Source organism: Lynx rufus, unplaced genomic scaffold (genome assembly GCF_022079265.1).
Source record: "Lynx rufus isolate CCGP_SWC_20201006 ecotype Redwood Valley unplaced genomic scaffold, mLynRuf1.p SCAF_2, whole genome shotgun sequence".
Classification (NCBI taxonomy): Eukaryota; Metazoa; Chordata; class Mammalia; order Carnivora; family Felidae; genus Lynx; species Lynx rufus.
This window is the reverse complement of record NW_025814834.1, coordinates 116,921,952-116,946,735: the sequence shown is the minus strand read 5'-3', so window position 1 is coordinate 116,946,735 and position 24,784 is coordinate 116,921,952. Positions and strand designations below refer to the sequence as shown.

At 39.1% G+C, this 24,784-nt stretch overlaps 1 protein-coding gene across 1 annotated transcript; it reads right to left on the bottom strand.

The window, feature by feature from the left end:
• Window positions 1-733: 733 nt before the first annotated feature.
• Window positions 734-24,784, bottom strand: CTSS (cathepsin S). Its single transcript, XM_047082896.1, has 8 exons — window positions 24,678-24,784; window positions 23,609-23,735; window positions 21,384-21,506; window positions 20,136-20,285; window positions 17,310-17,537; window positions 15,693-15,858; window positions 14,732-14,834; window positions 734-1,374 (listed from the first exon to the last, which is right to left on the bottom strand). The coding sequence occupies exons 1-8, from the start codon at window positions 24,710-24,712 to the stop codon at window positions 1,275-1,277; spliced, it is 1,032 nt and encodes a 343-aa protein (XP_046938852.1). The 5' UTR covers window positions 24,713-24,784; the 3' UTR covers window positions 734-1,274.

Here is a 24,784-nt window from a genome sequence, read left to right as displayed (position 1 = left end):
TGCCTGCAGATATAGACCCTTTCCTCTGCTGCGTGATTGCCAGTTACATTAAATACAGTATGCAACAAGTTTATTAATACTGTACTATAGTCACATCCTTGCGAGCATATACAATGGCCTCCAGGCAGAAGAAGATCCCATTGAGCCAATAGATAGCAGTGATTCTCTTAGTGATAGTAAAAGTCATCCTACACAATAACTCTCCTCTCTCTTGTCTCCCTCACATCAGCCATGAAGGTTTTTGAAGGTAAGTGCAGGTTAATTTGTTTATTTTTATTTTTATAATTTATAATTTTATATTTTGTATTTTTAAAATTATTTTATATTCTATTACAGCATTGTAATAAATTTTATATGAATATTTTTGGGTTGTGGAATGAATCATCTGAGCTTCCATTACTTTTTATGGGGAAACCCAAGGGGTTTGGATTACAAGCATGTTTCTGGAACAAATTATGCTTGCAAACCAAGGTTTTACTATATTTGCCTACCTTAACATTTATTTAAAAAAATAATTGGGGCGCCTGGGTGGCGCAGTCGGTTAAGCGTCCGACTTCAGCCAGGTCACGATCTCGCGGTCTGTGAGTTCGAGCCCCGCATCGGGCTCTGGGCTGATGGCTCAGAGCCTGGAGCCTGTTTCCGATTCTGTGTCTCCTTCTCTCTCTGCCCCTCCCCCGTTCATGCTCTGTCTCTCTCTGTCCCAAAAATAAATAAACGTTGAAAAAAAAAATAATTAAAAAAAAATAATTGAATCCTTTAATGTGCAAAGATACAATCTGAGCCCTAGGACATTAATAACCTAGTAGTTTTTTCCATTAAAGTTGCCAAAGCCCTTCACCAGCATCCTACAGTTTACATTCTCATGATAGATTATAATAGTTACCTAAGTATAAGAAAATAATGGTATGTGGTAATGATACAAAGATGAAAACAGATATTTATTAAGCATTGATATGCCATCGTATTACAAAAGTATATCAGGGAACTTAAAAAGACAAAGCATGTAAAATAAGACAGTGACAAAACAAACATGACAGATTATCTTAGGTTGACTAATTCTCATACAGTTATATCTATAATGTATTGTTAATTTACCTGGCAAAAGTTTTCCATAACTGCAAGATTAAAAAAGTAGAAGAGTCAAACTATATATTTTATTAGTACGTTAAATATACATTGTTCATGATTCCCTTATTTCTACTGGTTATGGCAGGTAAAATTAAGTCAAGAGAAAGTGTTTCTTTTCTTGGCTTGTTATACAATGAAGAGATCCTCTAGATTTCTGGGTAAGAGGGATAACTAGCAATCCCACAATGATTTCCACTATTTCTTGCCATCCGAATATATCCTCGGTCACCGAAATTCAGGCCCCAGCTTCAGAAAAAGACAACACAACATTACAAATGAATATAATCATATCACATTATCAGCTTTTTATCTCCTAAATTGTTGTTCTCCTAAAGTGATTATATATAAAAGTATAAAACCAAATTAGAACAAAATAATATAATAATTTCCCCAGGGCTTTTAGGCAATTTTCAAAGGCGAGTTTGGAAGGCTTTAATGCTATGTTGGTGAATTGACTTAATACCTAAGGAAAACAATATAAAGTCCATCCCAAACCTTTAATCCTCCTATTTTGTAAATATGCCTTCTGCAGGGAAAGAGTGTTATTATCCTTTCCAAGGCCCCATCTCTAAATGTTTTTGCATAGTAGGATCATAGGTTGTAATTTTCTATCAAACTTAAATTCCTTTAGAGAATGTCAATTAAGAAATATTTTTGAGTGACTATTATGGAAAAGGCATAGGGCAGGGAATTCCAAAGTAAGCAATAAAAAGTGAAGCTTTCAAACAGCTTTTTGACATAGAAGTGGAGCTGAGGTAAGGCTTTCTCATAGGTAAAGCTGTGAAAAAAATGGAATATGCTCTCTTGGGAGGGGGTGAGCTCAGTGGCTCTGGAGGTGTTCATCCAGAGGTTTGAGTAACCTGTTAGAGATGTTGCAGAGGGGATTCGTGGGTCAGGTAAGGGTTAGAAGAGATCAACGGTTCTCTCACTTTTTGATTTCATCAACTTTTATAATTTCAAAAAAAAATTTTGCAATTTTACCGATTTTAATTAAAAAATTGTTTTTAATATTTATTTTTGAGAGAGAGTGTGAGCAGGGGAGGAGCAGAGGGAGAAGGACAGAGGATCTGAAGCGGGCTCTGTGCTGACAGCAGATAGCACAATGTGGGGCTCAAACCCATGAACTGCGAGACCATGACCTGAGCTAAAGTTGGACACTTAACCAACTGAGCCACCCAGACGCCCCTAAGGTTACCAAGTTTTAAATTAGCAAGTAGGGACATTGAAAAAAAAAACACACACACACAACCCATACTCTTTATTATCACCATCATATTGTAAAAGAAAGGATGTTTAACACCAAAAGAAAACTTAAGAGGACATAGTCTCTAATTTAAGGATAGTCCTTTGAGTCAGATACATTTATTTTATGGAAGATACACCAAAATATTCTTTTTTTTTTTCTCATTTTTCCACGGACTAGTAAAAATAAAATGGTCACACTTTTTTTTTTTTTTTGGTCACACTTTTTGTAAGAGAAATAATTTCTTAAGTTTTTTATGTTTCTGAGGTTTTGTAATTGTAGATATACAAATAATGCTAATATTAAGAGACTTTGTTAAGTGCTATAACTAGGATACAAATAAAAGCGTGAAACGGAGAAAATGCCTACTGTGTTTATATTTGGAGAGTAGTGAGACATTTAGTTGAAAATTGGAGGCCTTTAGGGTAGTAGGACACAAAGAGGTTAGAAAGTTGGTTTGGGGCCATGTTGTGAAGAGCTTAGAACACCAGGCTAAGGAACTTGTAGTATTAATTCCATCGGCAAAAGGAAGCCATTGCAAATTTTTGCTCGAGACTTGAAGGAAAGGTTGATTGTGTAAAACATGTAAAAACATGCAGCAGGGAAACTAAGAAATGCTGCTTAATTGCAAGCAGACAAGTGGCTGCTTTAGAATGGCTGTGCTCAGACCTTAAACGTTCTCTGTATCAGCCATTTGTGGACACGTTACAGGTCTTAATTTTCCTCTCTTGCACATTTTAACACCGTTATCTATTACTTCTCTCCTGGCCTTAAGATGCTACCGTGTCCTGATTTTTCTCTTCTCTCTCTGCTTTCTCCTCTTAAACTCTTTGATGGGCTGGGGTACCTGGGTGGTGATCTCAGCTCAGATCATGATTTCAGGGTTTATGGGCTCCCGCATCAGGCTCCCTGCTGATAGCTCAGAGCCTGCTTGGGATCCTTTCTCTGCCCCTCCCCTGCTCATGCTGTCTCTTTCTTTCTCTCACTCTCAAAATAAATAAAAACTTAAAAAAATAAAAAAATAAATTAAAAAAAATAAAACTTTTTGGGCTTCTTTATTGTTTCCTTTAATTTATTGCTACTTTGTTGCTTAACATCCTTTAATGCCTCCCCAATATCTTTAGAATAAAATCCAAACTCCACTGTCACCTCTCATCAATGGATGCACTATTCTTTTAGTATCTAAAAGCAATGATAATAAATTCTGGCGAAGCTATCATTAATATTAATAGCCATCATTCATTGAACAAGTACTCTGTGCTAAGTACCTTAACATATACTGTCTCACTGGGGCACCTGGGTGGCTCAGTCGGTTAGGCAGCCGACTTCAGCTCAGGTCATGATCTAATGGTTCATGAGTTCGAGCATTGCGTCGGGCTGTATGCTGACAGCTTGGAGCTTGGAGCCTGGAGCCTGCTTCAGATTCTGTGTCTCCCTCTCTCTCTGTTCCTCCCCCTGCTTGCACTCTGTCTCTCTCTCAAAAATAAATAAATATTTTTAAAATTTTGAAAAAAACCCACAAACATATGCTATCTCAATCATCACCCAGTGAGGTGGGTGTTATCTTCTTTTTACTAAAGAGGGAAAAGGTCAAAGAGGTAAAATGGCTTGCGCAGATGGTTAATTATGAAGCCAGGGTGCAAATTTAGGCTTGTTTTATTCCAAAGCCTACTCTAACATTTATACTATCCCTAGCCCTACATTATTCCTATGAGTGAGGTAGCATGAAGAATAAAATTCAGACCAGAACATCCACGACCTTGTATTAATTATATCAGATATATTACTGTACCTTGCTTTGTAGTTATTTCATTGCCTTAAAAAAGTAGATAACAATTTTTAGACAAGCTGAGTTTGGACCTAAGTTCTGGTAATGAAAGTTGAATTGAGGTTGTAATTACTAGTAGTATGAATTCAGTCAATGAGGTCCTATTCAGAATCTGGAGAGCTTACTCTTCCCGCCTTCATAGACCAAGATCAACTGTCCCAAACTTTGTAGAAAATCCCAGACTCTTTTTGACTGAGTCCTGGTAACCTTCTCTTAAAGAATAAAACTGATTTAAAAGTCTCAAGCTAAATAAATATATGAGGACAAATTCTTTCCTTCAGAACTGTACAAGGTCAGCTCCAAATGTTCATTCTAGTCCTTACCAAGTTGTTTATTTTTACTAACTCTATAGCCCTTTCATTCAATCTGTTCACCTGCAGTCAAGTTTCTTAACTCTGTCAATACCAGAGGTTTATCAGGAGATAAAATGGATATCTCATTGATTACCTTAAAAACTAAGTGAGAAAAATGTATGTACAGTGCTTGTACAGTGTCTGTATGTAGTAAATGCTGAATAAGTAGAGGTAGCTATTTTTGTTAGCCAAGTGTGAGTCCACCCCTTTTAGAAAAGATAGCCTTTTTCTAGGGTAACCAACAGTCCAGTTTGCAAGGAGCTGTTCTAGTTTTTTTTAAAAAAAAAATGTCCTGTGGCCTGGAAAACCCCTTAGTCTTTGATAAAGTGAGATGGTTGGTCACCCTACCTTCTCTCTGCATATTATAGACTACCAATTGGTTAGACATTCCTTCTAGAATGTACACCAATTTCATTTCTGATAAACCACAGTGCTTAGCTTCTTAGACTGTGCCAGACACTATTCTAGGCATTAGGGTTATGGAGGTAAATAAGACAAAGCCTTTTCAAAGCCTACACAGGAAACATACAATAAACAAATAAATAATATGACAAGATGTAAGTACTATAAAGAAAAATAAAGCAGAGTTAGAGGATATGGAATGTTGGGAATCAGGGCTACATTTTAGAAGGAGTGGTCAGGGAATGCTTCTCTGAGGAAATATTTGAGCAAAGATCTAGTAAAGTGAAGGTGCAAATGACGCAAAGGTCTGGAAAAACGAGCTGGGATAAGCTTGATGTAGGAGAAATTTCAAGTGTACCTTGAGAAAAGGTACTGAAAAAGGGCTAGTGTCCTTGGAGCTGAGTGAGACAGGGGAAGGTAGTGGTTAGAGGGACAGGCTGAGGCCAGAAATTGTCATGGTTTTATAGGTCACAGATTTTATTCTGGGTGTGAAGGAAAGCCATTAGAGGGTTTGGGGTAGGAGAATAGTATAATCTGCTTGATGCTTTAGAAAGATCACCCTGGCTACTGTGTATTGGATCGACTGTAGGCAAATAAGGGGGTAAGTGACTACCAGTTGGGAGATTATTGCGGTAGACCAAGAGATGGATGGATGGTGGCTTGAATTAGAGTGGTAACAGTAGAGATATTGAGAAGTGGTAAGATTTGGGACAACTTAATGATGATAGAAATGACAGAATTTGCGGATGGTTTAGGTGTGGGGTATCAGACGAAGAAGAAATGATGTCTCCAATATTCTGACCTGGGGAAAATGCTGTTGGCATATACTGAGAGGGGAAAAACTGGGGCAGTAGCAGGGAGTCAAGAATTCTATTTTGGACATGGTTCATTAAAGAGGCCTGTAGATACTCAAGTGGAAAGGCAGATGGTAGGCTTTTGGACACAGAGTCTGGAGCTCAGGGAAGAAGTTAGGTTGAAAATACAAAGTTGACAGTCATCAGGTATTGTTTAAAACTGTGAGACTAAATGAGACCATCTAAAGAGCGAGCATAAAGGGAGAGAAATTGAGGCTTGGGGCATTCTAATATTTATAAAAGTGAGGAAGAATAAGAAGAACTAAGGAGCTCAGGAGTCTGAAAAGTAAAATAGGAAGAAAACCAGGGGGTATGGTCCCCTGAAAGTCAAATGAAATGCTTCAGAATATAGAGAGTCACCGTACATCAAACGTTAAGAGTTCAGGGAAGATGAGACCTGAAAACTGTTTAATGAGGCAAGGTGGAGATGATTGCTAATCTTGACAAGAGTGATTTCTGTGGAGTAGTGGCAATAAATACTCTATTTGAGTTATAAACCAATATGCACATTCTTAATATCTTTGTAGATAAATATCTAAGAAAAATCATGAGATTATAACTTTTTCCTTATTTAACCCTTTTCCAGCCTTTGATTCCATGGAGAGGAGGAAGTACCCATGATGTCTAATGTAGAATGTATACTCTAACAGTCAGGATCTCTTGAAAGATCAGACAGTAGCTTTCAGTGAGGGAAAATGGAATATATTCTTTTTTCCAACTTGCATTTTACTAACTTAATCCACTTATGGATGAAAAGGAAACATTAGTGTCCCGCATCCACCAACTCCTTCAACTTTCTTCATTGTCTAAGAGGCCCATCTATTTTGCAACTGATTATCTTATTTTTTTAATGTTTATTCGCTTTTTGAGAGACAGAGACAGAGCACAAGCAGGGGAGGGGCAGAGAGAGGGGGAGACATAGAATCTGAAATGGGCTCCAGGCTCTGATCTGTCAGCACAGAGCCCGATGTGGGCCTCGAACTCATGAACCCATGAGATCGTGACCTGAGCTGAAGTTGGATGCTTAACCGACTGAGCCACCTGGGCACCCCACAACTGATTATCTTAGAGAGTTCACCAGATATTGCTTAAAGATATTCTGGATGGTTTCTTAGTTCCTTGGTGGTATGTGTGTGGGTATTTAAGGTTCTCATGAGTACATGGTTAACACCTTTAATTTTTTCCTCCAAGCTAAAATTATTCTATGCCCAATAACTTTGGGTCTGCATTACTCATTGATCTGTACATTAGATTAAACTCCTCCCTTTAAAAAACAAAAGCATAGGCATATGCACCCCAATGTTTATAGCAACATTATCAACAATAACCAAAGTATGGAAAGAGCCCAAATGTCCACCGATGGATGAATGGATAAAGAAGATGTGGTATATATATGCAATGGAGTATTACTTGGCAATCAAAAAGAATGAAATCTTGCCGTTTGCGACTACATGGATGGAACTAGAGGGTATTATACTAAGTGAAACTAGTCAGAGAAAGACAAATATCATCTGACTTCATTCATATGAGGACTTTAAGAGACAAAACAAATGAACATAAGGGAAGGGAAGCAAAAATAATATAAAAATGGAGAGGGACAAAACGTAAGAGACTCATAAATATGGAGAACAAACTTAGGGTTACTGGAGGGGTTGTGGGAGTGGGGATGGGCTAAATGGGTAAGGAGCATTAAGGAATCTACTCCTGAAATTGTCGCACTATATGCTAACTTGGATGTAAATTAAAAAAATAAACTAAAAAAACACAAAAGCATAATTGACATATAATATCCTATTAGTTTCAGCACAGGGATTTACTATTTTTATACATTACAAATGATCCTCATAAGTTTAGTTACCACCTGTCACCATTACAAAGTAATTACAATACTATTGACTATATTTTCTATGCTATACATTACATCCCCATGACCTATTTATTTTATAACTGGAAGTTTGTATCTCTCAATCCCCTTTTACCTATTTTTTCCATCCACCCAAACCCTTTCCCCTCTGTAACTAATAGTTTATTTCCTGTATCTAAGAGTCTGTTTTTGTTTTGTTTTATTTTTTAGATTCTACATATAAGTGAAATCATAGGGTGTTTATTTCTCTGACTTATTTCACTTCACATAATGCCCTCTAGTTTCATACCTGTTGTCGTGAAGAGTAAGATTTCATTCTTTTTTATGGCCAAGAAATATTCCATTGTGTGTGTGTGTGTGTGTATGGACATTTAGGTTGCTTCCATATCTTCACTATTGTGAATAATGCTGCAGTGAACTTTTTTTTCTAAAGATGATTTTGGCCCTTCTTGTTGACAGGCTCTTAGACTGAGGTGGCTTTCACTGCTCCTTAGTCTGCTAACTTTTTCTTTTAATTTTTTTTTTCAACGTTTATTTATTTTTGGGACAGAGAGAGACAGAGCATGAACGGGGGAGGGGCAGAGAGAGAGGGAAACACAGAATCGGAAACAGGCTCCAGGCTCTGAGCCATCAGCCCAGAGCCTGACGCGGGGCTCGAACTCACGGACCGCGAGATCGCGACCTGGCTGAAGTCGGACGCTTAACCGACTGCGCCACCCAGGCGCCCCATTCTGCTAACTTTTTCTAAGTAGATAGCAATTGTATCTAGCTTTCTAAATTTATGGATCTGCCCACAAGTGGCAACACAGACTATACAGATACTTCAGGATCTTATCAGATAGTATAACCTCAGAATTTTTACTGCTTCATGTTTAAGGAGATGTCCCTGAAGAATATGTAGGTCACCATTCCTCACCTAGATGCTCTAAATTTTGTTTCTGGATTAAGGCAAACCATCAGAGGGTTGTACAATCAGGTACTTTGCATTATTTTTGCCCCCATAAAATAATTTTTCTCAATTATGCTTTGGCATTAAATTATTGGTCTGTATTTTTAGGCATTATGAAAGCATTCTATAAAACATAACTTTATGCTTGGCATGCTACTGAGGGCATAGTTTTTTATATATAGAGAGAGATTCAAGGGTGGAATAATAATAGCAATAATAACTATGATTTATTGGGCACTTATTACGTGTCAGGCACTATGTGCTATGTGTTTTACAGACATTATCTTGTTTAATCCTTATAATGACCTTGAGGCTATTATTCACATTCTACAGATGAGGAAATTGAACATTCAAGACGTTAAATAACTACCTAAGGTCATATAGACAGTAAATGGAACTAGGATTCTAACCAAGATCTGCCTGGTTTCAAAGTCACTGCTTTTACTCACTATGCTACAGTGTATTATATAAAGAAGCTAAATATCTATATCCAGAAAGGGGGAAAAAATCAGGAACATGGATCAATGTTATACACCTGCCAGAAAGATTAAGTATAAACAAAAGGAGGATATAAAAGAAGAGCCCAAATAGAAGACTCACATTCGTTTACTTGAGGTTAACCTGGTAGCACTGGAAATGACATATAAAGTAACCTTTTAAGAGGTCAGTAAGAAAGTTTTGATGACCTAAGAGGATTTTGTTTGAGTCAACCTCTTGTAGAGTCTAGAATTCATGTCCATGTCTGGTCTCTCCTTGTTAGTACTCAGTGTCTGTGATCGTTGTGCTCTGTCATAATTTGGTCCCTTTCTATCTCACTTCTCTAACAGGCACCTTATACTACAATCTTTATAAGAGAACATGCAGTTCCCTTAACTCATCTACTTTCTCTCACTCAGCGTTTGTGCACATTTAGCTTCCTCTGCTCTGATTGCTCTTTTTCATGTGGCAAATTCCATCTTGTCCTTCAAGACTCAGTCAAATAACCCAGCCAAAAGACCTTCCCTGACTTCCCAGACTCAGCCAAGTACTCTTCTGTGCTTCCGCTGCGACTTGGTACAAACCTCTATCCTAGTATTTATCACATTCTATTGCAATGGTCAGTACATGCACCCGCCTGTTTTCCTGACTCTCGTAGACTATGAATATCTTGAAGGATGATAGAAAGGCTGTATTTTCATTGCCATATCTGCTTGGCACTCTGGCACTCAGTATATGTTTGTTGAATCAGCGTATGAATGAAGATGCAAAAATGAACAAGAAACTATTCTACCTTTAATAAGTTCATATTGTAGTGAATGGAGCATGCTTTACAGGAATAGCTATAACACAAGGCACAATGTATTAAATACTAGAATAGAATTTCTAAAGCATTTCTAAAGCTCAGAAGTTAGAGAAACAGTTCTGAGTAAATTAATGGGATATGGAGGAGATAGCATTTCAGGTCTGTTTTGAAGAATGAATAGGATTTTTCGTGTCTTTCTTTTTCATCTTAAAAGTAATAAGGTACATGTTAAAGACTTTGGAAAATAGATAAAGGTAGACAAAAATAACCATTATTAACAATTGGTATCATTCCTTCTCATTCTTTAGTATAACATTAATCAAAGAAATTGGGCATATTATTTTAAACTTAATATTTATATTATACATAGGTTTTATGTTTATATGTATTTTCAATTTAAACATATATTCCAAGTATTTTATTGGGGTATTAATAATAGTCTGAATAAATACAGTTCCTTGTTTTAAATAATGTTTTTGTTTATTTAAAACATTATTTAAAATATTCAAGAGAGAGCACAAAAGGGGGAGGGACAGAGAGAGTGGGAGACACAGAATCAGAAGCAGGTTCCAGGCTCTGAGCTGTCAGCACAGAGCCTGACACAGGACTTGAACTCACTGACCTGAGCCGAAGTCGGACGCTTAACCGACTGAGCCATCCAGGTGCCCCTAATATAATTTCTAATACATGGGCTTGATTGTGTAATAGCTTAATAGTGTCCCTATTGTTAGGTACTTTCGGTTGTTTACTGGCTTTCACTGTTAAAGAAGAAGAATGCTACAATTTACTTAAATTGGGTATGACGTTTTCCCCATATGTAGAATTCTTTCCTTCATATAGATTCCAAGAAATGAGGAAAAATTGGACAAAGAGTATAAACATTTAAAAAGTTCTTGATTCATATTATCAAATTGCTTCCAAGAAGGAATATAACAATTTATTCTTCTCCTAGAATGTATGAGAGTGCCCATTTCACCATATATTGGTGGGATTGGTTGATTGATTGACTTAGAGGGAAGGAGGCAGAGTGAGGGAAGGGCAGAGAGAGAGAATCTCAAGCAGGCTCTGCACTGTCAGCCCAGAGCCTGATGTGGGGCTCAAACTCATGAATTTGTGAGATCATGACCTGAACCAAAATCAAGAGTCAGAGGCCTAACCAGCTGAGCCACCCAGGTGCCCCACACAGGTGGGATTTCTATAGGTAGCAATGGGCTTTAAGGGCATTTCATAAAGATGAAACAGCTTAAGTAAAGATATAGAAATAGCCAATTGTATATAAACTTAGGGAATGGTGAGTAAGTAGTTCACTGTGGCCAGAGTGTAAATATGGGTGCATGAGAACTAGTGGAAGAAAAGTCTAAAAAGCTATGTTGGAAACTAGATAATAGGGAATCTTGAATGCCTGGCCAGAAATTTGGACGTCGTTATGATGACAATGGTAAACTATTTAGAATTTTTGACCTTGCATCGCTTCTTAGCCTTTGACTAAGATCAAGTGTAGACTTTTGACTATGGGTTTACATGATCTATTTATTTATTTATTTAAAAAATTTTTTTAATATTTATTTCTGGGACAGAGAGAGATAGAGCATGAGTGGGGGAGGGGCAGAGAGAGAGAGACACACCCACATAGAATCAGAAGCAGGCTCCAGGCTCTGAGCTGTCAGCACAGAGCCCGATGCAGGGCTCGAACTCACAAACCATGAGATCATGACCTGAGCCGAAGTCGGTTGCTCAACCGACTGAGCCACCCAAGCGCTCCTGTCTATTTTTTTAAAGTTTATTTTGAGAGAGAGAGAAAGAGAATGCACATATGCAAATGTGAAGGGGAGGGGCAGAGAGAGAGAGAGAGAGAGGAGAGAGAGAATCCCAAGCAGGTTCCACACTGTCAGCTCAGAGCCCAGTGTGGGGCTCAAACTCACAAACCACAAGATCATGACCTGAGTGGAAAGCAAGAGCCAGACGCTTAACCAACTGAACCACACAGGTGCCCCTACATGATCTATATTTTAAGAAGATACTTCCCAGGCTGGGTAAGACTGGAATCTGAATTAGAGCCTGGATAGAAAAGAATACGAAGTACGATTCAAAGGCCAAATGGACAGGGCCGTGTGGATTGAGGGAAAGAGGGGAGAGCCCAGATGACACCAAGGTGTGGCTTTGATAACCTGAAGATGGTAATGCATTACTCAAAACAGGGAATGAGTTTCCCTTGAGCTTATTCTAAAATACTTTTCAGGGGTGGAGTAGGAAGGGGAGTTGAGATGGAGGGAGAGAGGGAATTTGATTTTAGACTTGTTGAGTGTGTGTGTGTGTGTGTGGGTATGTGTGTGTGAAAGAGAGATAGTTATGTTGTAAGTAGTAATAGGGTAGGCAGGAGGGGAATTTGGACTTTTCAGCAGAGCTATGAAATTGGAAGTTGGATATCTGTTGCTAAGTAGAGAGGTCATTTTTAGAGATTGTGAATTTGGTTATCATCTACATAATGGCAATAACCTTGAAACTCAAGGAGCAAAAGAGTTTTCTCTGATACAGATAGAACTAGACTGTAAGGGACCAGTGGAAGAAAATGGGAAATGAGGCTAAAGCTGGTGTAGCAAAACGGGTCAGGATAGTGTTATGTTGTAGATGCCAAAGAAATAAATGCAGTAGAGTTTATAAAGCAGAGAAAATTTTTCATATTTCTGTGCCTTTGCATATCCTTTTTGAGTTATTGGGCCATTTATTTCCCTCCACCAACACATGAGCAATTCCACTTACTTGAGAACTTAATGCAAATAAGTAGTGCCTTCTCTGTGAAACTTTTGGGTAGTTAGGCATCTCCTCTTTTATGGCCCCATAGCCATTGAGACATATACATACACCATGATGTGTTGTATTTTATTGTTTTAAAAATATATCTAATTCCCCATTGGACTGTTTTGTGAGCTCATTTGGAACAGGATGACTTCTCATTAATTTTTGTGTCTCCACGGCCTAGATAATGCCCCCCCACCTACAAGGAGATGCCTAGAAAACACTTATTGAATGAATAAGTGCTGAGAAGGGGGTTTGAGTTTAAACAGTAAAAGGTATAATTGGCCAGGAGGTCTAGGTGGCTCAGTTGGTTAAGCGTCTGACTTCGGCTCAGGTCACGATCTCGCTGTTTATGGGTTCGAGCCCCGCGTCAGGCTCTGTGCTGACAGCTCAGAGCCTGGATCCCACTTTGGATTCTGTGTCTCCCTCTCTCTCTGCCCCTCCCCTGCTCATGCTCTGTCTCTCTCTGTCTCTCAATAATAAATAAATGTTAAAATATTTTTAAAAAATAAAATAAAAGTTATAAATGGCCTTCAAGAAGAGCAGTTTCAATAGAGAAAGAAGTTAAAATATTTGCTGTAGGAAGTCAACAACAAAAAAAGAGGTAAGTGAAAAAATATTGCTTCACTTAAAAAAGTTATCACTCATCTAGGCCCAAGCTGATCAGTGCTATGAATAGGTTACAAGTGAAGCAAAATGTTATTTCCCGCAACTACTTTCCTAACAGGTCATACAGCTAAGGATACAAGGACAAAACAAATCCCTACCCCAAAGGCACAGACAGAATATTAATATTAGAGTGATAGATAGGTAAAAACAAATTTAAATACAATCTATAAAATACTCCAGGATGCATAAGACATTTGGGGAGCATAGAAAAAAGATATTTTACCCAGCCCAAGGATTTAGGGGGAAATTTCTGGTATAGAGAATGCCCAAGCTGGTTTTGAAGGAAAAGGTGGGATAAACCAAGTGAGGAGAAAGGATGTTCCAGACAGAGGGAACAGCATAACCAAGATGTGAAGATATTAGAGATAAATGGTATGTATGGGAACTCCATGTACAGTTCAATGTAACTGAAATGAAAAAAGTGTAAGACAGGTGCCAGCAATTGAGCCTGGCAGGGCGGGTAGGGATCACAACATAGATGATTGTCTTCCCCACTGGGGAATATTAATTTTATACCAAATGGTACCCAGTAGAACAGTTATGAACCCAGTTTGTCATATGTGAGACAAACCAGTTTTGAAGCAGTGTAAAAGATGGATTTGAGAGTAAAGGAGACCAGTTTGAAGGCTGTAGGAATAGTCCAGGCAAGAAACATCTGACCCAAAGCAATAATTGAAGAGATGGAAAGGGGACAGAAAAAAAGGACAGACACATGGAAAAGTAGTTTGACTTGTTGCTTGATGAGATCTGGATGGGCCTATGACAACTCCATAATATCTGACTGGGTGATTGTGTTGTGTGTTGTTGCCACTTAGCGAGATGGGAAGTTTTGGGAGGACGATATGGCAGAGAGGATACTGAACTCCTTGAACATACTGAGTTTGGAGAAACTAAGATACAGGGAAGTGGATATGTCCAGATAGAGTTCAGGGCAGAGGTCAGAGCTCAAGCTAGAGATATGAAGGCCATCAGTACATAGGTTATAACTAAAATCATAAGAATGGAATGATGGTACCTAAGAAAAATGTAGAATCAGAAGAGTAATGAGCAAAAGATGGAGTCGTGGAGGAAAGACCACCATTTACAGACTAAGCAGAGGAATAGATATTTATCAAAGAGACTGAGAAGGAATGATCAGAGAAATATTATAGGAGAGAAGTCATGAAAACAAAGTGTTGAAGCCAGAATAGGAAGTGAGGAAATGGGGGCACTGAGTGATTAATTTAGTATGTCATTTTATAAAAAGCTATAATATTTATCATTGTCATTATCATGATCATCATCATCATACGAGAAAGCATTTGTTGAAGCTCCATCGAATTCCTTATTTTATTAAATATACATTAACATGCGAATGCATTACCTGTTTTTCACAAGCCAGTAGTCTTTTCCATTAAGGTTACCATAGCCAACCACTAATACACCATGATTCACGGTCTGAGTACAGGCTGGCTCATAGTAGACACCTAAGAATAAATATGAGTGGGAAAACGAGTAAATGGTATGTAGCAATGAAGGACATTTGAAAATGCTATTGCTTTTAGTAGACTGTTTTGGATACATGGCAAGTTTAATTATAATTTTAGAAACATATACTCTAATTAAACTATTTAGACCGTAATTCTTTGCCATCAATGCTACACTTGTCAGTTTTCTTGCCAAGTTTGGCATCAACCCAATCACAGTTCCCTCAGAAATCTTTGATAAATGGCTACCTTTTCCTAATGATTTTTAACATAGAGTCAGTTATTATATTTCTTTGTATATATTCCTAAATTGCTTGTTCCATACATTTTTATTCTTTACTAGGTGAAATGATCTTTAAGGTGAGGTGTGTGTTGCTGTTGTTGTTTTTTAATAAAAGGGCCACTTACTTTGTTTAATACAAGGCTCTAACATTGATGGGTGCCCTGCCCTCCTTGTATTCTGCCGTGCTACCCCTACAGTACACAGTGGCAACAGGGGTTAGGGGCACAGGTTCTGAAGTCAAGTAGCAGGGTTTCTAATCCTAACTGACCACTTTCAGACTATATGACTTTAGGCAAGTTAACTAAGACTTGTTCATCTGTAAAATAGGGTTATTGTGAAGATTAAATAAGATCATGCATGGAAAGACTTTATCATAGTACGTGGCATGTAGTGTTAGTAAACTTTGATGAGTATTCCTTCACTAATTAGAGCTGGATATAAAATACGTATATGAAATGGAGGAATCTGTTTAACCCCATCTCAACATTCAGAGGTGGGGTGATGGGGAAGGATGATATTCTCTCTTACAGCGCAGGGCAGCATGTAACAAGAGGACGATGTGTCTGAGTTTTTACCACTTCTGTAGAGGAAGAAAGAAGAGTGGCTCGCATCTATAGCAACAGACACGGGTCCTTTATTGGCCACGGTTTCTTTCAAGTCCTCTTCACTGCCAAAAGGGAGTTCCGTGTACTTTGAACATGTGGCAGCTCGATTTTTTGAGTCATACTGGCACTTGCCATCCTGTAAAAAAGAATATAAATCAGATGAAGAAGTATACTTCAACTTCCTTTATAAATCGCCAACATCCTAAGTCTGGATTTCAAATACATTTTCTTTCCTCGTTTAGCCTTTCGAATGTCTAAGGTTCCTTCCTCCTTTTAAAGAAAGAAAAATCGAATCTTCCAAACCCTGACAGTTCCATGTTTCACCAGTAACAGAGGAAATACGTAACTATTCTATGGTTTTAAATTGTGGATATCTTCATGCCTGTAAAGTTACCGGATAATGTCCCTCAGGGTCAGGTGGGCTGTGGAGGCATATTGCGTAAAGGTTACAGGCTCTGTACTAGAACTTAAAAATCTTTTTGATGCTATAATACCAACAAGACGATCTGCAGTTTAAATGATGGTTTCTAAAGACCGTATAATATGAAAAACAGAGTATATATTTTAGTGGCAAAAGAGGGGTTACAAATTCACATTTGTTGTGCATATAACTAGTTTTTTTTTTTTAATTTTTTTTTCAAAGTTTATTTATTTTTGGGACAGAGAGAGACAGAGCATGAACGGGGGAGGGGCAGAGAGAGAGGGAGACACAGAATCAGAAACAGGCTCCAGGCTCCGAGCCATCAGCCCAGAGCCCGACGCGGGGCTCGAACTCACGGACCGCGAGATCGTGACCTGGCTGAAGTCGGACGCTCAACCGACTGCGCCACCCAGGCGCCCCATAACTAGTTTTTTAAAATGCTTAATAAGAGAAAGAACTTGAAAGAAATAAACCAAAGTAATGGTGGTTAAGGGAGGAGGTTTTGGAGTGGTATTTTTGATCTTTTCTAAATATTCGGTAATATGGATCTATGAATTCATTTAATGTTTATTTATTTTTGAGAGAGACAGAGGCAGAATGCGAGTGGGTTAGGGGCAGAGAGAGAGGGAGACACAGAATCCGAAGCAGGCTCCAGGCTCTGAGCTGTCAGCACAGAGCCCGATGTGGGGCTCAAACTCACGAGCCGTGAGATCATGACCTGAGCCGAAGTCAGATGCTCAACTGAGCCACCCAGGCGACCCAAGATATATGAATTCATTTAACAAAATATGTCATGAACTGGTGAGGAGGAAGAAGAGACCATTAGTTAGATTTTTAGTAGGTAGAAGAATGATACGGTTGATGATCTGAGAATAAGGGTGAGCACGGGACACCACAGGAAAAGCAAGTTGAAATACCAGGCAAATGGACAGAAGGAATTCTAAGGTTTGCTGCAAATCCATTTTTAAAGCATGAATTCTACTTGCTTAAAACTATTGTGCCACTAATAAATTAAGAAGGCTACTGAACAAGGAAGAGAACTCTTGAAAATTTAAGAATCCCTGATCGGGGTTTTCATACACTGCTTCTCAAGGTAAGTTTAGTTCAGTTAGTCAAGGGATAGCATAAGGTCACAGGGCAGCTTAAAAAGTTGGCTTGTGACACACCATGGCTTTGTAGGGATAGGAAGCTTCTGAATCGATGCCGTTGTTATCAATAATGTACTGGAAAGCCTCTGTCATGAAGCCACCGTTGCAGCCTTTATTCCCGTATTTTTCAGTCGAGCAATCTACCAGGTTCTGTGCACTCAGAGATACCAGATTGCCTGTTTTCAGCTTCAGCTGTGCCTCCAGAGCCCCAACAGCGCTGAAAGCCCAACAGGCACCACAAGAGCCCTGAAACAGAGACAAAGTCACAAAGGCAGTCAGAGAGTCCGTAAGGAGGACTTCCTTAATGCAAACATGTCAGCTGTGTCTGTTGTTACGGGAAACGGCTCCCCGCACTACAGTTTCTTCGTTTCCTAGACATGGGCCTAAAGACTAAACACTTGGTTGATCTCTGAGCAAAGTCCAGTGTTGATAGAGAGATGCAAATGGCTGAGCTCAGAGTATAATCGAATATATTAAGAAACAGTACGTACTGAGCGTGTACCAGATCCCAGCTATCTTCACCTATACGTGAGGTAGATTAGGCAGCTACAGTACAGTGATTTTGAGAGCAGCTCAAATCTTCTCTTGACCTAAAACACCCTTCTCCTTTCAAACGAGGCCTGAAAATATAAGGTTAAATTTTTTCAAACATTTTTAGCTTCATAATTTTTTTTTTTTTAATTTTTTTTTTCAACGTTTATTTATTTTTGGGACAGAGAGAGACAGAGCATGAACGGGGGAGGGGCAGAGAGAGAGGGAGACACAGAATCGGAAACAGGCTCCAGGCTCTGAGCCATCAGCCCAGAGCCTGACGCGGGGCTCGAACTCACGGACCGCGAGATCGTGACCTGGCTGAAGTCAGACGCCCAACCGACTGCGCCACCCAGGCGCCCCCATAATTTTTTGATCAAAGATATTTTACAGTTGCGGCGCCAGGGTGGCTCAGTCAGTTGAGTGTCCAACTCTTGATTTTGACTCAGGTCATGATCCCAGAGTTGTGGGATCAAGCCCCACGTTGGGCTAGCTCTGTGCTGAGTGTGGAGCCTGCTTAAGACTCTCTCCCTCTGCCCCCACCCCCTTGCTCTCTTTAAAATAAAAAAAAAAAAAATAAAATAGATAAAATTTTAAAAAGGTATTTTTCAGGGAAGCATAAAGAAACAGAAGAACACAAAGCTGCTTTAGTTAAAAAAGGTCCAGGGCCCTATCATAATTGTTCTCTTTCATTTCTTCCTTCATTCCGCTTTGCTTTCCACCCAAAGGAAGGAAATTGAATTTGCTTTTGATTAAAGCAAAATCACCCATTTGAATGCAAGCACCCAGGGAAAAGAGCTCATTAAGTTATTTGTAGTTAACATTTCAGTGTGTAGTTTATTGCATCTTCCCACACTTTTATTGTAGAGAAGCTCTAGTAAGAAACCCAAAACAAATTGCAAGAAAATTTTCCAGGTAGAAAAGAACAAGATATTAGCAGCACAATTCACTGCTTTTTACAATTTTATTTCTGTTTGTTTGTTTGCTTGTTTGTTCGTTTTGAGAGAGTGAGTGGGGAAGAAGCAGAGAGAGGGAGAAAGAGAGGATCCCAAGTGGGCTCTGTGATAACAGCAGGGAGCCCAATGTGGGGCTGAAACACATGAACCGCACTACATGAACCACACGAACAACACGAACTGTGAGATCATGACCTGGCCCAAAGCCAGATGCTTAACCGACTGAGCCACCCAGGCGCCCCAGTACCATTCACTTCTTAAGTTTTACTTTCTTCATTGGTCACCAGGTGGGGCAGCTGCTCAGAACACTGATTTCTCTCCCTTCCTCTGACCTCTAAGGTGATACATGGGTTTTACCCTTAGTTATCCCTAACTAATTTAGGATCTTGGCTGCCTTTAAAAAACAAAAACAAGCAAACTAAAGGAAATACAAAATCATAGGAATGAATTTATAAAATGCATACTGTATTTCTTACTCTAACAATGCAAGCCTGGTCATGAGTAAAGTTGACTGGTACAATTTACAGGCTACTCTTAGCTCTAGATTTTTCCTCTCCTTCAACTCTGAAATGGAGAGAGAAACTTCCTGATATTCTCTCACACACAAAATATTGTTTGTCAAGCAATTGGCTTGGTGGAGGGTCCAGTCAGTTGATGGATAGTAGGAGCACTAAAAGTCTGCCTTAGGGGTGCCTAGGTGGCTCTGTTGGTTGAGTCCGACTTCAGCTCAGGTGATGATCTCACAGTTTATGAGTTCAAGCCCCGCGTTGGGCTCTGTGCTGATAGCTCAGAGCCTGGAGCCTACTTCGGATTCTGCGTCTCTCTCTTTGCCCCTCCCCCACTCACGCTGTGTCTGTCTCTCTCTCACACAAAAATAAATAAACATTAAAAAAAAAGTCTGTCTTAAAGACATATTTGCTTAGTTGACAGTTTTGTTTACGTGGCTCTAGCCATTGGTGTTCTAAGTCTAATATCAATTTAGATTTGCGGAAGTATGGTAACTTACTCTAAAAGATTGTGAGTAATCTTTAATTAATTAATCTTTAATGAATGATTTCCAGAATTAATAAAAAACAAAAGCAACAGTAGCCTGTGAATTTCAAATATTCCTCTAGAAATTTTGTTAAGGAAAGTGGTCACAGTAAGACTAAACAAGGACTAAATTGGAGAATACAAATAAAGTATGATATGTGATCATTGTCCTCAGGGAACTTATAATTTCGTTGGAAAGATGAGAAAAAAAAATAATCAGAACTAACATAAGGAAGATTCACTGCCGAATTATGTAGCTAGACTAAATACTGATGGAAGAGAGAGCCCTTCCTGGGGTACAGAGGCCTGGGGTGACAATACTCACCTGGTATTTCACTTCAGTAACACACCCCTTCTCTCTCCAGTCCACAGAATCAGGCAATTTCTGATTAGAATATGACTTGTAAGTGACATTTCTCTGCCATTGGCTAGGAACTCTCAGGCAACCCATCAAAGATATCACTTCTTCACTGGTCTACAAGGCAAATAAATGTATCTCCTTTCACTTATGACCTTTTCAATATTCTAATAGTCGTAACTGTGAATATATTTGACAATGGAGAAAAATTAGTGGTAGTTGTGGCCAACATAGGTACTGCTAACCATCTGATAGGCGAATTATCAGGGTCTCTTTCACGACTTGTCTTAGCACCCGGTTAGGCATTGGCAAGAGGAAGAATAAAGTGGTAGAAACTAGCAGTTACAGGGAAGCAGATTTTTGGTTTAAAGCAAGGCAGAATTTTATAAGAGGACTGTCTAAAAAGTGGACGGAACCGGTTTTCTTCGTGAGAAAGAATTACAAAGGAGATGCCTGCATCTAAGTAGAAATTTAATCCACCTGGGGTGTTCTCTTCCAAGAGGTACTGTGGTTTTTAATTTTGGCCACAGTGGTAAAGTTTCATAGGATAGAAAAAAATCTAAAAACTAATGGGGGAGTGTTTGTGATATTAAATACCGACATTCCCTCATGAAGACAGCAGGTGGACCATATTGTATTACCGGTTTAGACTTACATAAGTATGGTAACTTAACTCTAAAAGATTGTGAGTAATCTTTGGACAACGCTTTCTAGAATTAATTTTTTTTAATTTTTTTTTCAACGTTTATTTATTTTTGGGACAGAGAGAGACAGAGCATGAACGGGGGAGGGGCAGAGAGAGAGGGAGACACAGAATCGGAAACAGGCTCCAGGCTCTGAGCCATCAGCCCAGAGCCCGACGCGGGTCTCGAACTCACGGAGTGCGAGATCGTGACCTGGCTGAAGTTGGACGCTTAACCGACTGCGCCACCCAGGCGCCCCTAGAATTAATTTAAAAAAATAAGCAAAAGCAGTAGTAGCCTATGAGCTTCAAATATTTCTTTAAACATTTTTTAAGGGAAATGGTTACAGTAGGATTAAACAAGGCAGATGCAAATTAAACAAGGCAAATTCTCATGTCCTTAAATTCTACTGTTTTCTAACTTTGTACACATATAGATATATTCCTTTGCTGTTTACCTTCAAATTGCCTTTTGGGAGATGGAAATCATGCATACCCAGAGATGAAAGTAGGACTATTTGTAATTTACTTACCATGTCTCCCAGATGGTTCATGCCTAGATCATAAGAATGCATTCCCATTGAATGTTCCAGATTGTGAAGCATCACAAATTTTAGATTCTTTTCCCAGATAAGACGCCGTGCTACCTCCTCATTCTAAAATATAAGGAAAATGAACATAGTCACAGGCATACCTTAGAGATATTGTAGGTTCAGTTCCAGACCATTGCAGTAAAGTAAATATCACAATAAAGGGAGTCAAATGAATTTTTTGGTTTCCCAGTGCATAGAGAAGTCATGTTTACACTATACTGTAGTCTATTAAGTGTCCAATAGCATTATGTATTTGAACTTTGAGATAGATTATAAACAGGATACTAATCAAAAGTCATTTTCATCCCTTCCAAGGGACTAGAATCATTAAAAAGAGAGATAGCATTCATTTAATCAGATAGTGGTGCTAACTGAACATCTCACTGTGGTTAACCTTGAAATTGGAGGCCTGGTTCTAAAGGGGATTGGATGAGGGTAAAACTCATCATTACTAAGAAAACAACTCAGAGTCCACATCCTACTAAAAGCGTCATTTTTTTTAAAAATTTTTTTAACGTTTATTTATTTTTGGGACAGAGAGAGACAGAGCATGACGGGGGAGGGGCAGAGAGAGAGGGAGACACAGAATCGGAAACAGGCTCCAGGCTCCGAGCCATCAGCCCAGAGCCGACGCGGGGCTCGAACTCACGGACCGCGAGATCGTGACCTGAGCTGAAGTTGGACGCTCAACCGACTGAGCCACCCAGGCGCCCCTAAAAGTATCATTTTTATATGAAAATAATACATCAAATAAATAAATACATAATTATTGCTTACAAATTCAGACATATATATATTTTAAAGATTCCATTTTTAATTTTTTAATGCTTAGTTTTTAAAGAGAGAAACAGGGTGTGAACAGGGGAGGGGCAGAGAGAGAGGGAGACACAGAATCTGAAGCAAGCTCCAGGCTCTGAGCGGTCAGCACAGAGCCCAACACGGGGCTCGAACTCATGAACTGTGAGATCATGACCTGAACCGAAGTTGGACTCTTTTTTTTTTTTTTTTTTTTTTTTTTTTAAATTTTTTTTTCAACGTTTATTTATTTTTTGGGACAGAGAGAGACAGAGCATGAATGGGGGAGGGGCAGAGAGAGAGAGAGACACAGAATCGGAAACAGGCTCCAGGCTCTGAGCCATCAGCCCAGAGCCTGACGCGGGGCTCGAACTCACGGACGCAAGATCGTGACCTGGCTGAAGTCGGACGCCCAACCGACTGCGCCACCCAGGCGCCCCCGAAGTTGGACTCTTAACTGACTGAGCCACCCAGGGACCACTTACAGATTCTATTTTTAAGTAAGTAATCTCTATACCGAACATGAGGCTTGAATCCACAACCCTGAGATCAAAAGTAGCGTGCTCCACTGACTGTGCCAGCCTGGTGGCCCTCAGAAAAAAAAAATTTTTTTAAGTAGCCTCCACGCCCACCATGGAGCTTGAATTTACGACCCTGAGATTAAGAGTCACACGCTCTACTGACTGAGCCAGCCAGGCACCCCAAACTCAGGAATATTATATAGTTATAGGACTTAGTTACTTGAAGCACTAGGGTTAAGGTCTTAAAAATCAATAAGTATGCTTTGAAATAAAAACAAAACAAAAGTACAAAGTGGGAAGTGAGAGTCAAAACCATCTGGTAGCGTTTCTATGCATCAGGGACTGAAATAAGGTCTTTTGGTCCTTGAACATGCACTCTATTCCCCTTGACCTGGAACGTTCATTGTGGTTATGACTGCTCCCTGGCTTCTATGAATTCTCAGCTCACAGGTCACCTTCGAGGAGAGTGATTCCCTGAGCGTTCTATCACATGCAGAGAATAGTCACTTCCAACCTTTCACAGCTGTCTACCAGAGCCCTTTGGCACTAGGTCTCACGAGACCCCCATGCCTTACTTGATTTTTCTGTACTGCACTTATCACCACCTCACATACCATATCTGATTCTTCTTTACCTAGTTCCTGTGTCTCCTACTAGGATATGAGCTGCACAAAAACAGGAACTTCATTTTGTTTCCTGCTATGTCTCTAGTACCAAGAATAGAATCTGGCAAGAAATGAGCACATAAGCATTTATGGAAAACATTGCTCATAAGAATATAGTTTTGAGGAGGAGAAAGCATAGGCTACTCAAGTAAAAGCAAATTGCCCAAGTGACTGTCCCACCTACCTTTTCCTTGTACTGTTTGCCATACGTTTTCTTCCAGAGATTCCAGTGATGATCCAGAGTGGGATCTTTATGTGCTTGTGCCAATGCATAGGCACACACCAGGAGCACCCAAACCAGACATTTCATGCTGTTGAAGGAAAGGTAACATAAGAAGAGTAGTTATTAGCTGCATATATTGTGACGATATTTTTCCATTTAAAAAATAGCAATGTAAAGTCTGTCACAGGGAGAATACAAATCAGAATTATACAGGAAACTTTCTGGGATATATTGTCACAGGAATTTATGATTTATGACTAGAGTACCACTTCCCATACTTAGTAGCACTTTAAAAAGTGATTTTCAGAAATTTCCTGCTGTCTGGTATACCAAACATTCATCCAAGGTAGGAGGAATTGGGTAGGAGGTAGGAGCAGAGGGAGCAGGGACTTTTACAAGATTCGCCAATAAATCCAATCAAGGGAAATCCTCCCAGGACACCCTCATCCTTGAGAAGAGGGCAAACCTTTGGAAAATCAGTTTACCTTCATAACTTTTGGATATATGGGTTCTTCTGGTCTATTTAAATATCCACAACATTTAGAGGTAGTTGAAAGACAACTCCCATGTATTGCTTTCAAATCCTAGAGTCAGTTTATGTTTTTAACCATTTTTTTCCAACAATCAAAATACCTACTTCAAAGGAAGCACTTTACTTTTGAAAACACCACTTCTATATTTAATACAAAAAGACTTTAACAGAAATTCAGTGACTACCTCCTTCAAACTGGATTATAGTTTCTTTTCTGTTTCTTTTTCATTCAAAACGGCTGGAATTTAACCATGTAAATCTTCACATTATATTCCAAAGAAAGCTACATTTCAGCCTCAGGTTTAGATGTGCAAGCAGACATTAACTTCTCAAAAATAGATTCTTTTTAGTCAAAAAAAGAAGAGGCAAGTTGAGTGGCACGATTTTTTAGTTTACTTCCTGAAAGCAAAGATTTAAACCCTGGCAGATACAGCAAGTTAAAAACATAAACAGAGGGTTTAAAGGTCAAATGGGAGAAAAAGAACAGACAGTACATACATGATAGAACCGGCAGGAGCTCCCATACTAAGCATACTTGCGGGTGGACCCTCTCCAAAGATTTTAAGGCAGCAAAGAGACTTCAGTTAGATTGATTGTAAAAAGAA